The sequence below is a fragment of the Neltuma alba genome, unplaced genomic scaffold, assembly GCF_004799145.2.
Source record: "Neltuma alba isolate B1F8T4 unplaced genomic scaffold, ASM479914v2 tig00006859_pilon, whole genome shotgun sequence".
NCBI classification, from domain to species: domain Eukaryota; kingdom Viridiplantae; phylum Streptophyta; class Magnoliopsida; order Fabales; family Fabaceae; genus Neltuma; species Neltuma alba.
In genome coordinates, this window is record NW_021634599.1 from 14,324 (window position 1) to 31,936 (window position 17,613).

The 17,613-nt window shown below is 37.6% G+C and overlaps 2 protein-coding genes across 4 annotated transcripts; one reads left to right on the top strand and one right to left on the bottom strand.

Annotated features, from left to right (window-relative positions):
• The first annotated feature begins 1,472 nt into the window (after positions 1-1,472).
• Positions 1,473-16,902, top strand: LOC114751286 (transcription termination factor MTERF4, chloroplastic). 3 transcript variants are annotated; one of them, XM_028939944.1, is made up of 6 exons: positions 1,511-1,648; positions 1,724-1,847; positions 2,111-2,904; positions 15,484-15,879; positions 16,350-16,472; positions 16,563-16,902. In XM_028939944.1, exons 3-6 carry the CDS (start codon positions 2,137-2,139, stop codon positions 16,644-16,646), a joined length of 1,371 nt encoding a protein of 456 aa, XP_028795777.1. In that variant the 5' UTR covers positions 1,511-1,648; positions 1,724-1,847; positions 2,111-2,136; the 3' UTR covers positions 16,647-16,902. The 3 variants fall into 3 exon arrangements, with proteins under 3 accessions (XP_028795775.1, XP_028795776.1, XP_028795777.1); XM_028939942.1 differs by lacking the exons at positions 15,484-15,879; positions 16,350-16,472; positions 16,563-16,902 and having other exon boundaries at positions 1,473-1,648; positions 2,111-3,967; XM_028939943.1 differs by lacking the exons at positions 1,724-1,847; positions 15,484-15,879; positions 16,350-16,472; positions 16,563-16,902 and having other exon boundaries at positions 1,474-1,648; positions 2,111-3,967.
• On the bottom strand, positions 5,177-9,082 carry LOC114751288 (uncharacterized calcium-binding protein At1g02270). Its single transcript, XM_028939946.1, has 10 exons — positions 8,673-9,082; positions 8,464-8,568; positions 8,268-8,373; positions 7,567-7,787; positions 7,404-7,480; positions 7,156-7,264; positions 6,940-7,065; positions 6,496-6,603; positions 6,265-6,372; positions 5,177-5,916 (listed from the first exon to the last, which is right to left on the bottom strand). Exons 1-10 carry the CDS (start codon positions 8,832-8,834, stop codon positions 5,680-5,682), a joined length of 1,359 nt encoding a protein of 452 aa, XP_028795779.1. The 5' UTR covers positions 8,835-9,082; the 3' UTR covers positions 5,177-5,679.
• Positions 16,903-17,613: the final 711 nt, after the last annotated feature.

The following is a 17,613-nucleotide window of genomic DNA, read 5'->3' on the forward strand; positions in this document are numbered from 1 at the left end:
CTTACATTTAAAGAATGGATCTTGATTTTAAAATACACACACACACAACTTCTCTTAATTTTAAACTATTCACTATTTAGTATCTTCTGTGTAAATGAAATTACGTTTGTGCAAATAACATTTGCAGTTAATTTATCCATAATGCTATTGATTCACTCCTCTATAAACTTCATTTACATATATACCCCCCAAAAAAATATTAAGTTGGACATAGATATCATCGTAAAGTTTTAAGTTTTTTTTTTTTTAAAACTGTGCATAGACATCCTCAAGAAAATCCTGTTAAAAAAATCACCAGCACCAATACAAGATCGCCAATAAAAAAAAAAATCAAAATGTTAACACCCGTCCATGCTAGAATTTCCTAGCACCCATCTCGTCTTCTCTATTAGATAAGGAAAAAAAACCGAAGCGGACCGGCCGGTTTGACCGAGAAAAAACCGATCCAACTGGTTGTAACCGGTATAGAACCGGGTATTTCCCAATTGGCCGGTTACTAATTCTTTTTTTTTTTCTTTTGCTTGTCAGAACCCCCAAAACGCCGTTGTTTTGTTCATTAAAAAAAAATCCCTTCTTCCTTTCTTTCCCGGTCGCGAAGTCTCCCATTTGGCCATTCTCCCTCCCCTGAAGGCTGAACCCAATTCCTCTAGCAGCTCACGTAGCTCTACTCTATCCCTCAAACCAAAATCAATCCCTGCTCCCTAGTGTCGCCGACAGCACTAAAGTCTCCGGTAGAGGTCATTGTTCGGCAGAGCTCCAAAATCACAGTCATCGCAAGTTTTATCTCCCTCAACATCCTCGTAGTCTACAGCAGATCTAAAACCGAAAAATCACAGCTTTTCACCTCGCAATCGCATCACAAAGTATGACGGTTTAAGCTTGCAAGTCTCCCTCAACGTGACCATGTCCTACTTGGCCTTCACCACTCTGCATTTGCAGTTCGGCAGTTTGCAGAAGCTGAATCCAAAGTCAGAGGTTGTTACTATTAAACATTAAACCAACTTTTGTAGCTTCTCATCTTTTTTTTCAGTGATTATTATTTACAAATTTTGTTTTATTTTAATATTGTGAATTAAATTATCTTATTTTAATATTACCGGTTTGATCCCGGTTCGATCTCGATTTAACCAGTAACTCTTAACTCACTGTGTTGATCAGTTTAATGTCTGATCCGGTTTTTTATTCTTTGCTATTGGAGCACCAATAATGGTTAATTTATTGGTTTTTTTCAAAAAAAAACGGATAACAAATTGCCCAGCCACGAGCCCACCTCTCATCGAGCCCACTTCTTTACGTATTAAATTAAGCCCAAAAGCCCAACATGTGCAGGCCACCACTTCGGCTCTTGTAATAAACCCCCTTTTGGTGGCCAACCTTCTAGTAGACTCCTGACCCTTGTTTAACTTGCTCCAGTCCAGCTTATAGATGCTATTCTCTCCAGCAGCTCATACCAAGGGTGGGCTCACATGCGTGATTTGTTCACACCTGATGTTCTATCCGCTGCGTCTCTGTCGGGAGGAGCTTGAGAGGGCCGGAAACCCTCGATTCTGGCGGTACCGTTAACGCTGGGCGGTATAGAGTTCTCGCAAGGAAAAGGCGCGTAACACAATTCACCTATCTCATCTTTCTGGCGCCAGCTTCTTTTACTGTAAGTCTATCTCCCTCCCGCTTTCCCCACTCTATCCCCACTTTCTTAAACTGCTCCTACATGTTCCCATTGTAGAGGAGCCCGGCGATTCAATCCCAATCCAGAGGGATGAATCTGCATTGATTTCACACCGACTTCATTTTCTTCAAATTTTGTGGATTGTATGCTAACTCCCATCGCGCGCACCTACCTTCGCAAGGTAATAACTCACTTCCTGTGGTCAGAAACTCGTGTTGCAATGCATCCTCACTGCCGCTTTCTCAACACTTTGGTGGCTGGGGTCCAAATTGGATTTAACTATCATCAGAAAAGAAATTCCACATGAAGTCGAATTGCGTGTTTCTTGTTTTGACTCGGCATTCATTTCCCTGCAGCATATGCGATGCATATTATTTTTCTGCTAATTTTAACTGTGCACAGAATCATGCCTTTACTTGGGGTTACACCTACTTGTTTTTGCAGATTCAATGACATTTATCTTGTAAAACATGAAGACAAGAAGCTTTGCTGCTGGCATAACTAAACCGAGTTCCCTACTGGCACAGACAAAAATGCCCATTTTAACGTTTTGTCATTCTAAGTCGATTCCTTCGTTAACTCTACAGCTACCTTGTAACTGCATGAGAAGAATGGGTTTGATTACGCAACTTAAGTGTTCTGTTGCTAATAGAACGTTGACTTCTAGCTCTGTAGCTTCACCCACATCCAAACCAGACTCCCCCCGCTTGAACAGGAAGCAAGGGCGTTCATCTTCATTGTATAGTCGTCCTAGTTTATCAGACATGAACAAAGAGAGGATGGCAAACCGTGAAAAGGTTTATGCATTCTTGCGGGGGATTGGTATTGTTCCTGATGAGCTTGATGGCCTGGAACTTCCAGTGACAGTCGAAGTTATGAGGGAACGAGTAGATTTTCTTCACAATTTAGGGCTTACAATTGAAGACATCAACAATTATCCGTTAGTTCTTGGCTGCAGTGTCAAAAAGAATATGATTCCCGTCCTTGATTACCTTGGTAAATTGGGAGTCAGGAAATCTACATTCACGCAGTTCTTGCGGAGATACCCACAAGTTCTTCATGCTAGTGTTGTTGTTGACCTCGAGCCAGTGGTCAAGTATCTTCAGGGGATGGATATCAAGCCCAATGATATTCCCCGGGTTCTTGAGACGTATCCAGAAGTGCTAGGATTTAAGCTTGAGGGAACCATGAGCACATCAGTTGCTTATTTGGTTGGCATTGGTGTTGGAAGAAGAGAAGTTGGAGGGGTTCTAACAAGATACCCTGAGATTTTGGGAATGAGAGTTGGTAAAGTAATCAAGCCTTTTGTGGAATATCTGGAAAGCTTGGGGATTCCAAGATTAGCAATTGCAAGAATAATAGAGAAGCGACCTTATATTCTTGGCTTTGGATTGGACGAGAAGGTGAAGCCAAACATTGAAGCTCTTGAAGAGTTCGATATTAGAAGAGCATATCTACCCTCTGTCATTGCGCAGTACCCTGATATATTGGGAATGGACTTGAAGCCAAAGCTTGAGAATCAAAGTAATTTACTTAAATCTATGCTTGATTTGGATTCTGAAGATTTTGGTAGAGTTGTTGAGAAGATGCCACAGGTAATTAGCCTCAGTAGTGCGCCTATGTTAAAGCATGTTAATTTTCTTAAGGATTGTGGGTTTTCCTTGCAACAAATGAAGACGATGATTGTTGGATGCCCTCAACTTCTTGCCTTAAACATTGACATCATGCAACTTAGCTTTGGTTACTTTCAAAAGGAGATGGGGAGGCCTTTAGAAGACTTGGTTGCTTTCCCAGCCTTCTTTACGTATGGTCTGGAGTCAACTGTGAAACCCAGGCATAAGATGGTTGCCAAGAAGGGAGTGAAGTGTTCCCTTGCATGGATGCTTAATTGCTCGGATGACAAGTTTGAGCAACGAATGGATTATGACACTATTGACATGGAGGAAATGGAAATGGGACCATCATTTGACATGAATTCACTGATGGAGCCAAGGAGCGACGAGTCAGCTTCTGATTATGATGACAGTGATGATGATGATGGATAGAGTAACCAGATTTCTGCCCGACCTGGTAAGATTTTTGTGCTTCCCAGGGAGGATCTTTCTGTAAAGGGGAATTTCTACCTCAGAAGCAATTTGATTGTTGAATCGTAATTCTTATGCTTGTCATCTACGCGGTGCGGTATTCGATCTGGTTCTTCAATGCTTCTTGTTTCCTCTTCCTATATGTTCATACCCTTTATTATATACAGAGACGCTGTATTTCTTGGTATAATTCTAAATTCAATTCAAGGATACAAAATCCAGTCCCGCCTTAAGCGATAGAACGTAGAGAGAACTCTGAAATAAGACCAGCGACTGGAGAGGCACCTTAAAACTTTTTTTTTTTTTTTTTTGGGTCAAGAGGGGTACCTTCAAACTACCGGACCTTTTGGTAAATTGACGTTTGAAAAAAAAAGAGTATTTTTTTAACCAAACAAGCATGTGTTCCGAAATAATCCTCTGTTTTTTAATATAAGGTATATTTAACTAATTTGATTAGATTAAAAAAGTTAGGTAAGTTAATTAATTATAAAAAATGTGACACATTTTTCTTAAAACACCATAATCATTTTTCTTAATACCTTTTCTTTATCTTCTACTTGATTATGTTTGAGAAAGTATCTATAGGAGTAATTGAAAAAAAATTGATAAATATGAAAAATGGATTTTATATTTAGGATAAAAACTAACTCAATAATTTGGCCCTATATGAAGGACCGGAAGAGTATTTTTTTTCCCCTTAAATATGAATGCATGTTATATGTTCCAAAAGTACAGGGCATTTTTTAATCTTTTTTCTGGTAGGTACATATATCTTCCGGTAATTTTATTCGAGGTACTGTCAGACATTAAATGTGGATATTTTATTTTTAATGGGAATTTGAGACTAACTTCTATTAAATCCAACAGAGAAACTAACTCGTTCGGCTAATTTCAACTCACTTTAATATATCTTCGTCCTCTTATTATTATTATTATTATTTGGCTATCATCTTCGTCATCTTAATTACACAAAGCAAAACTCAATATACTGGCCCTTTAAATATTGCATCGATATTATTTGCTAAAAATTAATGCGAAAAATATTGCATTATGGTTTAGTAAATGTCAACCATACTGGCGCTAGGAAGTAAGCTTGATGCGAATATCCTGCTTTTATTGCCTTAGATGATTAACATTAGATTGTACCATTTTTAACGAGCTGTAATATTCATGCCCATGAATAATTAACTTGGTGCAAATGCATAGAAAAGGCGCATTTTGTTTTATATAAGGCTGCAAGTAATGGCATGATAATCGCACGAAAACAATTGCAATTTGATAGCGGAAGGAGCATTTCTGGGTTCAATTCATTTGTTGGGTGCTGCTGATAGCCATAGGCTCCCGGCCCCCTGGAAGTTTCAATTGGATCAAACAAGAAAGCGCACCGTAAGTCTGCAACACACAATCAAGGGTTGAGAAAACGGCCTAGCGGAATGTTCGAGTTCATTGTTTGGGTATCAAAGAGAAGCTATGAAGAAGCACATTGTGCTTCGTTCTATTTGATCATTTCATATCAAAATCTGTTGCAAGTTGCCTAAATGAGATCTCTAATCAAAGCTACGAACTAGTCGACGCTTAAGACCTATGCAACGACTGTACAAATCACTCTTTGTTTTTTTTCTATTCTTTCAATCGGTGAAATGTGAGTGTGTGAAAAAGCGATGAAGTGGGGAACAATCTGGGTGATGGCTGATGAATCTGGCCACTTCAATCGTCATTTTGTCATCTTCAAAGTCTGGTGAGTATTCGACGATGATTATAGCTTCAAATTTCATTCTTCAGTTTCCTGGTGCTGTCACGTTATGAAGAGTGTGCTATGGCTACTATGCTCCTTCCGTTTCTTCACCTAGTCACTTGTAAGGTTATATTGTCCTATTCCCAATGCCAAATGTCTTGAACTAAATCCGGATTGACTCTAGCTGGCATTCGTCAGGATGTCATCTGTGAACACGGCATTCTTATAGGAGAGAAAACAACAGTGAGCCGAGCATGGTCCGAAAGGGAGTAGTCTTCTGGCCATCTACCTTTCTCTACCTCAGGAGGGAATAGAACTGCATTTTTTACACTGAAACCGATGCTTTGTTCCCTTTGGCTGCCGGAAACTTCCTTGTGCTCTTCATTCCTGTATTCGTTTCCCTCGTCTGACCCCGCCTTCCAGAGTTGCTCCTACAGACCCCATAACATTGTGGCCATGACTTCTCAAACAAAGTTTCAGATTAAAAACTAAATGATACCAATAAAAAAAAAAATTGCTATAAGCACAGGGGAAAAAGGCTATCATGACCATGCAGATTAAATTGTTCATGTACCCCTGACATTTTCAACCACTTACACCTAGTTCTGAAGAATTGAAACAGTGGTTTCACATATGATAGAACTCAAACAACACATACCTAGTGTAAACACGCAACAATGACACTGATTTGAGTTTAACCCAGAATTCAGATAATGGTTATACAGAAATGGACTCCAACTTATTTATGCTTAGGGTCAATTTCCAGGCAACTGCCTTACCAGAAATTCTTCATAGTCCAGAACACCATTCCCATCTATATCTGCTTGGGACCACAAGTCCTTTGTCTCTTCGTCGCTCAGCCCATGGCTATGACCAAATAAATTAAGCTGTAGAGAATGAAGAAAACTTTTATCCACATGAGGGCTTACCCACAGGTCTCTCTTTCTCAAACACGTACACATTATCTTGAATTTAAGAAGAATCGTCTTTTACTTCATACTATATCATACCTGCCGAAGTGCTTCACAAAAACTAGAATAGGTGATGATATCTTCTTTATCACCCTTTAGAAAGGAAAACGCCCCTGTCTCTGTCAGAGCGGTCTTCACCAACAGATACTGAAAATATACATTTGTAATCAGCCACAGAACAGTGTCCTACAATCACTAAAATTGATAATATGGACCTAGTTCAGGACTAGATGATATGACATTTTACCCCCATTCATGTTGATTCCCTGGAACTTCCATTTCATGATGAAAGGAGTTTAAAGGTAACAATGGTCTCATTAGCATAAGTCGATGTTGTGAGCAAAGGTTTCTCAAAAAGTAGATAATGCCGTATCAATACGACAGACCCTTGTCTAAAGATATACATGTTAAAGGTGCTCGCAAAGATGGTGAAAAAAAAATGATTTAAGAAACTGAGAGCAGGTCTGAAGGCTTTATGATTACCTTCAACATGCCAAATACTGCTTCGCTCCAACTTGCTTTCAAAAGTTTGCGGTATTTATCAGGATTTAGAAGCCATATAAAATCAACAGCACATATATTGCCTCGGTGATTTCGGTGGCTAACCCACTGCTTTAACAAGACATTTTTAACCATATATAAGTGGAGAAGCATATATTTTCCAACACAACAATTCTGAGAGCAATTTAGGGAGCACACCTTGTGGGCATCTGCATCAGTGTATTGATGTGCAGTATCATATGACGATACGAAGCCTTGTGATCTCAGGAACTTGTAAACATGCCCACGTTTACTTCCATTCCAGTCACTGAGAAATCAAAAGGTGAACATAAAATACGAACAATGATTCAAGTGTTTCCCCAAAAAAAGTGGGGAAAAGATAGACAAAAATTAAACAAAATATCGGGCAAGGAATGGAAGAAGGAGAACTACACTTGGAAATTTACCCGCACAGAATGATTGGCATGGGCTTAAGTTGGTGCTCTCTCTGATAAGATTCCACAGATTGGAGTATCTTGTAGACCTTCATAAAAGTAAGATTTAATTTCATGTTTCTTTCTCCTATTGAGTTGCCACACCAACTTATTAAAAAGCGTGCTGCTGATATACCTGACGCAGTCGAACTAGGCAGAGACTCGAATCATGAGGAAATAGCAAGTGTGTGTTCACAATAAGAATTTCCTGCCCAACATCATTGTTACTACACTGTGAAATTGGAAGAGCTAATTTCACATGTAACAACTGCGCTACACGATCACCACAATCATTGAAAAGCAACTCCTTGTAATTAATAACAGTGAAGTATTCTTTTTGAATTGACATCAAAAGACCTGCAGATTCCAAAGGAAACATCAAATAAACCCCTTACAATGAACTACTTCAAGTAGACGGCCGGGAATCAAAAATCCATTATGCATATGGCAAATAACATCATGAAAGCCTGTCCCGTGTTTAGTAATCTAATAGAGTTTCATTCTCATGGATTACTTAATCTAAACGACTTCAATGATGTGTATACCCTTCGCGGACAGACAGCAGATTGAAAATCTTATGGAACAACTGTATTAAAGAAAAAAAAAGATTTAAGGAACATTTACACGCAGAGACTGGATTGGTACATCAATATCCCCTGGGAGAAGAGTCACTGATATGCTGTTGTGATAAATAATGGAAATTTTAAATGTTATATTGTCAATCGAGTCATGCTTGTTTACAGAGAGGAATCCAGGATAAAGATTATCGTTTAAAAAAAAAAACACTAAAAACTGAACATCCAAAGGTACTTTGAAATTAAGGGACATAATGCTAACCATCACCGCGGTTATTAGTCCGTCCAAGCTTGAAATTAACATAACCAGCATCACCGAGTCTCTTCTCGTACAAATTCACAAGCTCCTGGTTTCCAACCCAAAACTCCTGCGCCAGTCCAGCATAATCAAACACATTACCATAAACCCAATGAAGAATTCAACGAGATTCAGCACAAACGATGAAGAACTTGCAAACCTGAAGACATATAATGGAAGATCTCTCGCACAGCAGCCAATCCAATATTCTGTGGTTCCTGGTCAACCAGTCCTCTCTGTTGTCGCTCTCGCGGCAACTCTGGTCCTGTTTTCGCCACCAAACAAGAAAGAAAACCAGAAAAAAAAATCATTAAAATTTTGATGACCCTTCTGAAGGATTCGTCAACGTAGTCGGAGAAGGAAAAGAACCTCATGGCTGAGGCGCTTGTATATGGGAGCGAGAATGTTAAAGGTTGTGCAGGTAATACAAGGTTGTCGTTGGTTTTCCTTCATCGAAGAAGCAATCGCATAACTGCCAATCCTTGAAATCTTTCCCATCTTCTTCTTACTACTCCTTTCCTGCCTTATCATGCGTCCAGACTCGCCAATAATGCTTCTATATATCCGCCCAATTCCTCACATACCGACGAACACAAGAGAGAGAAAAAGCGAAGGAAAAAAACAAAAGAGTACCTATAAAAAACCTATTCCTTATCTCTTTAGTGTCTGGAAAAGGACGGTTATTTTTGAAGGTAGGTACTGGTTGAGACGAAGGGAAAGCAAATAGCCGGGATTCGAAAATAGCCAGGATTCGAGGAATCTCTCCAGCTACGATATGCGCACTGCGACACTGGATAAATAATTAAATGAAGCAACCGGTAAGAACGGCGATGCATGAAGAGATACATTGAAAGCAGTAAAACCAGGAAGGCCACTATCGTTACCACCTCCTCGGCCTGATTCTAAATCCAGAGAGACCTTAAAAACCCGTCGTAACTAACTTTTGTCCTTTCATGTTGTCTGCTTGCTCGTTGTTTCCATGCCTTCGTTGCCCTATAAATATCTTCCCAATGTAGTTTAGCGTCGTGGACACATTATATATGTGCCCAAAATATACGCCATTGTACCGAACATATATGCACACACACACAAACACGCAATAAGAATTCGCGCTAAGCAAGTTGACGACTCCTCTGTTTATGGAAGTATTTTTATTTTCATTAGGCAGTTAGGAAGCAGTACTATAAACGAGTTTCGGTTAGGCATAGACAGTTGATGCGTGTTTGATCAAGTCGTTAGTTGTTAATAGCTTGGATTCGGGGCAGAAAAGTTGTTCACAATTAGGAAATTATTTATTTCAGGAGGCTGCTTGTGAGAGGAAAGAACCGTGACCTGGACATCAGCGAACGAAAGACCAAAATGAGTGGGAAGAAAGGAATCTGCATTTGAAAATGATCAATTCAAAAGAAGAAGAAAGGAAGGGCATTGGACGTGGAGATGAGAGGCAATCGACCCACAGATATGGCGAGGCCGCAAGTTGGAAAAGAATGGAATCGCAATCTGGCCTGGGGTTGCCATCATGGGCCCGACACTAATATTTTAACCTTCTCCTTTTAAAAAAATATATTTCTGGGCATCTGAATTTGACTGAAACACAGTACAAAATATACTTTATTTTTCACGGAGGCGCACATAATTTTCAATATTTTAAAATTTAAAATTAATAGTCTTAAAAAAATGTTAGAATTAAATAGAACCGTTATTTTTACTGTTAAATTATTAATGAAAAGTTTCTATGATGTGAATTGAAAGAATTTAGATTAAAATATATAAAAATTCTCTTAATTTTGCATATGACATTTTAGAATTTAAAAATTACACAACTTACAGACGATCCTACATTAAACACCTAAGAAGATCTCTAGCAGTAGATAGGGTGACATTAGAAACCTGATTAAAACTGAACATTAATTATTTGCCGTCCACAGTTAATTTAATGGGAATAAGTAATGAGTTTGTGAGGGAGGATTTTGAAATCCAAAAGGGCATATGTGATATTCTCAGGGAAGGTCTCCAGACCATAGACTTTGGCATCATCAAGGGCATATGATCCTGCGTTGTTCGTGGTGGGTATTATCTTCTTACATCAAACATATTCCATTCCAGCAACCCCCACATGAACGCATTTGATTCCTCTCCCAACCCCAACAATGGTGAACTAATTCCCCAGTGCCTTTTCAATACTTGCCAAACTTCTTTTTCAATAGGTTGTGATCGGCGAGTTTGTGAATGATGATTGTTCAGCATCTCTCCTTCTGACACCTTTCATTTACAGGCGACCCCATGGGCTCATCATGTTGCACGATCCTCAATATTGATGATGCATAAATACTCAGTTAAAATAAAACTTTCTTTCCATTGTATTTTGCCAGTTACAATTGAAATGTCAATTTTAAGTCATTCCAAACAAACTCAGTATTAGTCCATCCATCATCTTCGCACTCTTGTGCCATCAAACCATGTTCGACTTGTGTCCCCTTTTTCTTTTATTGTTTTCTTAACAATCCTCGAAGCCCAATTAATTTATTTTTGGTCCGAATAGGATATATGTGAAATAAAAATCTAACCAATTCTGAAGATCAAAACAGTGTTGACTGGACTGGCCAAAAGACGTTTAGTGTGTTTGCCGTGATGTGGGATTGTATAATCTTTGAATTTATTTACAGCAGGTGCATTTTTTTCTCACATGTTTGGGTTCGTGTTCCGTTAAAAAGTCGTTTTTGAAGGATTACAGGGGTGTTTGGATTCCTCCATAAATATTTTTTAAAAGCACTTTTATGTAAATCAAGACAAATTCTCTTATATATTTATTTTATATATTGTAAAATTACTTCTAAAATTATGATTTGATTTTTATTTAAACACTCTTTATATTACTATTTCAAACAAGCATTTTGTTATTTTTATGAAATCGACACTTCATTTTTTTTTTCCAACTGTTCTGGACACCTGACGTATTTTTGATCCAAGCAGGATAATGTGAAGAAAATATCTGATCTGTAGACGATTCAGGGTGTGTTTGGATGAAACCAAACCATGGTTTGGAGAATAGCTTCTAGAAAATATATTCTGGAAAAAATAAATTTTATGAAGAATAGATTTTGTGAAAAAGTGATTCTGAGAAGTGAGAGTGTTTGGATAGTTATTACCAGAAATACTTTTTATATATAGAAATTACCAAAAAGGGTATAAATTCATATAATAATTATATAAGGGATATTTTTATAATATATTTTGATTTGAAGAAATAAAATTGTTAATGAAATAATTTTTACTCACATAATTAATAATTTATAAGATAATATAATTAATAAATAATTAATATAAAGGTGAATCCCGGTGGTTAACTATTGCAGGAGCATGGGTAATTTGTCCTTTTACCAGCAAAAGGAATGTAAAGGTGGCTGCATGCCCATTCGTTTCTCTTTTCAAATCCTCTTTTTATTTCTTTGGTGATAAAAGTGAGTAATAACCCACACATGCTTTTGCCCTGTCGTCCTCCTTTCTTCGTCCCAGCCTATTAAATGCTAAGCCCTGGTTTGCATCTCCATCACGGAACGAAGTGCCAGAACCAAAAGTCTTTATAGAGTGACGGCGAGATGTGAAGAGCGACGACGAAATTCCTCGCACCAACGACAAGAGCGAAGCAGTGAGCAGAGAGACGCGAGCTGAGTGACTGAAATGCACGAGCAAAGTGAAGAGAACCAGTCAAAAGTGTTGGCCAAGAAGGGTATTTTGGGTCAATACTTTATGCCTTCAATTATTTCTGCCAGAAACGAAAAATTGTTGCTTCTTATGAAACCATGGTTTCACCGGTGGAAACCATGGTTTCAACCTGGACCAAGGTTTCGTCTAAAGCACTGTCTGTTTGGATGATTTTAGGTGCAAACCATGGTTTAACCTTCCAAACCATGGTTTCCCTTGTCATCCAAACAGGCCTTGGGCTGGCAAAAGGACGGTGCCCTTTTCGGCTTGTCCTCTCAGTCTGCTTCATTGCCCCCACATTCACTGTTTTTTTTTTTGACCAGCGTTGCCCCTACATCCACTCACTCCAAACAAGGACGCATTAATCACATTTTGTTTCCTCTTCTTTTTTAATAGCCGACACTGTTCGTGTTCGTGCTTCTCATCGAAGGGTTCTTTGTCACTGCTTTACGTGTCCCAATCACTTCATTCACTTTCAAATATAAGTGCCCTCCCTGGCTAAAAATATCAAACATGTCATGATATCATTCAAAAGCCTGTCTTTAAAGCCTTTTTAATAAAATAAAATACATTTTATGTGCTCGTGAAATGCAATGAAACGTATTTAGATCCCAAATATGATCACTCGTATGACATGTGAGCATGACTCAGTCTGTTTAATAGATTTTGTAGATTATAATGTTCTGTCACGCACGCATGTGAGCAAGGTTTTGAACTTTGAAGAGACGGTTGTATATATGCATTTTGTGTTCTCGATCTGATATTTTATTCCTCCCTCGCATGAACATATTTGATTCCTATGCCAAATTCAAGTTGGTCAATGGGAACAGGGTTTTTGGGAGTTGAGGACAACAAGGCCTCACCTTCTAATCTTGTCAACTTCTCTCAATAATCGCATTCCATTTTTTCTTTTTTATGCAAGAAATACGAATAAATCAAACACGCGGCCTTTTATTAAAATTCAAAATTATCATTGTCTACTGTGGAGAACTAACTAGAAGAAGGGAACCGGTTCGTGGAGGAGGTCCTATTTTTTTTGGTTGCAGAGGTCCTATTTTATTGTTCAGTGATCGGAATGATATGGCCCGTGGACCATGTCGTTTTTTAGGCCAGTCGCGGCCCACGTCATGCCCTTGTGAAGTTTGTGAGATGTTTGAGCCGGGCCTGCATTCCCTCCTCCCGGGGGAGGAAAAATGGAGCGGGGGGGGGGGGTTGCATTGAGATTTTATAACAGACAAAATACTGTAAAAAAATTTCTAAAAATCTAAAAGGACTAAAATGAAAAAGACCTCATTACCCTTGATAATAAAAAAATGCTAAAAATAGAGTTGTCAATATAGACCGTGATGATTGTTAATATTGCTCATTCACTTATCAATTTATTTGTTGATATAAGTTTAGAAAAATGAGATTTGGGATTACATAATGACAAGTAATATTAACATATCCTATAAGTTAGTATCTTTTGATGACGACATGGTAGAGTATTGTTATTAAAAGTCAATTGTCACTTATAGTTCATATGATAAGTCAGTTATCACTTATAGTCCATATAATATGTTAATATTACTTGTCACTTGAAATAACATTTTTTTTTTCAAATATATATTATCAGATAAATTGACAAGTTAAACAGTAATACTGATAATTATCACGGCCTCTAGTAACAACTCTCTTTTTAGCATTTTTTATTATTATTAAGGGCAATAAGGTTCTTTTCACGTTTTTATTATTATAGACAAGTCCCTCCAAGACTTCAAATTAGAAACTTTTTTTTATAAATCTCATCCACTGTAAGGCCACTGTACAATTTGCCCCCAAAAAAAACCCCTTTTCCCTCTCCCATGCACCCAAGTCCTGCACAGTAAAATTTTAAAACAAATGATATAATTATCAACAAAAAAATTCCAATGACAAGCCAGCAACATAAATTTTGTTGTTATTTTCTGTGTAAAAACTTGTTATTCACTTATTACATGATTTTCTTGATAATTACATTTCTTTCATGATACCACGTAATAAATTTCTTTTAAAAATAAGCATCCAAATGCAGTGTAGACAAGAAATATGGAGTTCGGATCACAATTGCTTACTCGGATGATTTTATTAGCGTGGTTTATAATTACCCCACTATTAAAGTTATTTTTATTTAAAATATAACCGGAATCACCATTAAAATATGAAGACTAATACAGGTTTCAAATAATTTTTTTATCAGTATCAATTTTAAATTAAATTTTCAAAAAGTGCAATAACCTGATCATAATTGTTAAAAAATTAATGTTGATTTTAGGTAAAAATGAATGCACGTTTCTTATAATATTAATTTTAATCAAAACAATTATTCTGTTATTTCTAACTATTCTATAAGAGAATTATAATGAGGTCTTAAAAAGAAAAATAATTATAAAAAGAGTTTTAGAAGTTATCATTTTCTATTTTGAAACTTGTCACTGTCGACTGTTTAGGTTTTTATTAAGATATTTTTAATAATTATTTTTTCTTAGAATTTTATTATAATTTTTTTTTCGCTCCCTACTAATCATTTTGCATATATCAAAGGTTATTTAGTCATAGGATTTTTTTGGTGTCACGAGGTTAGTTTTGTCAAACTGGATTTTTCTGACTGATGGTCACGGATGCGAGAGGCGCAACTGGGAAATGATTCTGAAGTCTCACATAGCCTCGTTCCCCCCCCCCCCCACATGATGAGATATACACACACTTTCTCGTTAATAATTATAATAGCTAATTGATTAATTTGAGGAGATTAAAAATATTAATATAGTTATTTATAATAAATAAGTGTTGTCTTTCCTAAAATATTATTACTAATCAAGTATATTAATTAGAATTACTATTGTTAGAATGATTACTTTGAGAAAAAATACATAAATATGAGAGATAAAGTATATCAATGTCTTATATTTAGGATCAAAATGAAAGTCAAATAAGGTCTTATATTAAAGACCAGAGGCAGTATCTTTTTGGTGAGAATATTATAATAATTATATAATATATTTATACTACCCCGGTCCTTAATATAAGAGCTATTTGACTAATTTGAGTAAATTAAGAAAGCTTGTCCAATTAGTTATTTGTAATAAATAAGTGTTATCTTTCCTAAAATATCCTTACTAATCAAGTGTATTGGTTAAAATTATCATTATTATAAGGACTACCTTAAAAAAGTAGATAATTATGAGAGACAAAGTGAATTAGGATATTATATTTAAGATTAAAATAAAAATCAAACAAACTCTTATATTAAATACTAGAACTAATATTATATTTATATTAATCCTGGTTAAAAAAAAATTATATTAATTCAGACCGAACCTCAAAATTCAGCGGGCCGATGTTGTAAAGCTTTTGCGAGCCCAATACTGCGGCCCTCACCCAATAACCCTAATGCAATTTATATGATATATTCAGCGTTAGGGTTTTTGTTCGCGCACCGAGAGCAGAGGGAGAGGGCCGGAAACCAAGAGCGCCGAACATGAAGACCATTCTCTCCAGTGAAACGATGGACATTCCCGATGGGGTGTCTGTCAAAGTCAAAGCTAAGATCATTGAGGTAGAGGGACCTCGCGGCAAGCTTGTCCGTGATTTTAAGCACTTGAATCTCGATTTTCAACTCGTCACCGACGAGGAGGGGAAGAAAAAGCTTAAGGTCGATGCCTGGTTTGGATCCAGGAAAACCTCTGCTGCCATTCGCACGGCCCTCAGTCATGTAGGAAATCTCATCACTGGCGTTACAAGGGGTTACCGCTATAAGATGAGGTTTGTCTATGCGCATTTTCCTATCAATGCCAGCATTACCAACAACAACAAGGCCATTGAGATCCGAAACTTCCTTGGTGAGAAAAAGGTAGTCTTCACTTGCGCCCTGTTTTGCACCCTCGGTAGTTTGATAGATGTTATTCAAAGCTTAGTTAGACGACGAATTAAGTATGCAATCGCTAATGTTTTTGGATATTTAAGTATCGGTCAGAGAGTGGGATTTTAGCGTGGACAATGTAATATGGTCAAGAGGATCGATTAATTTGTTTCTTCGCGTCTGCATTCTAAGCTTGATTACTTGGACACTTCAAATCCGTTCTTGGTTTTAGATTGTTCCTCGTTGTTGTTCGTCACTTTTTATTATATCATTGGATTTTCATACACGCTATTAGCTCATTTGCTTGATCTAATTCGTTAAGAATCTTAGCTCAGTGCTTTACGCTCTTCACTGTTCATCATCGTAATTTTCCCTGTGTGTGGAATCGTGGTGTAGCTTCTGCTTGTTTACTGTTGGATAAACTTACTGAATTTAATGTTGTATCGGTCACCCTTTTGTAGGTGAGGAAAGTGGATATGCTTGAGGGAGTTTCAATTATACGATCTGACAAGGTTAAGGATGAGTTGGTATTGGATGGAAACGATATTGAGTTGGTCTCTCGTTCTGCCGCCCTCATCAATCAGGTCTAGCTCATTCTCAGAATCTCTCGTCTGTAAATGGTGCATTTAATTTTGCATTGGTTGACCCTAACTATTACTTGTTGTTTGAAACAGAAATGTCATGTCAAGAATAAAGATATCCGGAAGTTTCTCGATGGCATTTACGTTAGCGAGAGGGGAACAATCCTCGAAGAGTAGATGGCCTCTTCTGCTTAGAGTGTTTGTGTTTTGGTAGAGTATTCGGAGACAATTGCTGAATTTCGATCTAAAATTTTGTGCTCGGATGATCTTGTTTCATTTTTGTTATAATCTTTTATATACTTTGGAATGGTTAAGTTTCAAGAATTTTTGCTTTTTACCCATTTAGCCTGGCGTCATATGGTCACAGCGGCAGGCTGCTTTCCTGCTCTCGTAGAACAAAGCGTTTGCGTGCAGTAAAATTCTTCCTCTCTTTATTGCGTGATCCGTTTATTATAGTTTATGTTTAATATTAGTATGTAGTTAACCGATTGATTTCTCTTAGAAGGAGTAGCAGCTTCCTTTATATCGAACTGTTAAACTCGTGTGGGATATGAATGCAACAAATTATTGTTTTGGAGCTAAAATTTGCGTTCAGATTCTGATTTGTGCACCATCCATTGAAGCCCAACATACTCCCCTCGCCAAAACCAAACACCACTTTTAGCCCAACATTGAAGTCCAACATCTTTAGACTTGTGAGTTCTGAAAGCACCCATCCGCAGGAATCATTTTCCCAGTCCCGCATCTGTTCTAGGGGTTGGTGTGAGCGCCTTTTTTCTTGCGGTTGATGATCTATAGCATCCTCCCCTCGCCAAAACCAAGCGCTCACACGCGAAACTAGCTAAAATCCATCACTAAAGTGCAGACAGATCGTTTGATGATCATTTTTGGCAAGCCAAGAGAAACATAACAGCTAAATAAGTATTATCCGGGTAGCTTTAGGCCCACCAAAGGGGACCTGTATGAAGGAGGCTGTGAAAACAACAAAATGCCAATTATGTAGAAGTGGAGAGAGAATATGGGCGATTTGCAGGCAGAGAATAGAAAGAGAGAGAGATGAGAAAGTTTGGAAATGAAAAGAGCATGGGGGCAGAACCCATCCATCAAACTCAGAGCTCATCCCTGAACTTTCCCAAACTTTGCG

What these genes read in the sequence shown, in the direction of transcription:
- LOC114751288 (XM_028939946.1), bottom strand. Translation starts at nt 8,834, where the DNA reads ATGATAAGGCAGGAAAGGAGTAGTAAGAAGAAGATGGGAAAGATTTCA. An exon ending in GACTAATAACCGCGGTGATG is followed by an intron (nt 7,788 to 8,267) that starts GTTAGCATTATG and finishes TGGAATCTGCAG; the next exon opens with GTCTTTTGATGTCAATTCAA. An exon ending in GCCTAGTTCGACTGCGTCAG is followed by an intron (nt 7,481 to 7,566) that starts GTATATCAGCAG and finishes ACTTTTATGAAG; the next exon opens with GTCTACAAGATACTCCAATC.
- LOC114751286 (XM_028939942.1), top strand. Translation starts at nt 2,137, where the DNA reads ATGAAGACAAGAAGCTTTGCTGCTGGCATAACTAAACCGAGTTCCCTA.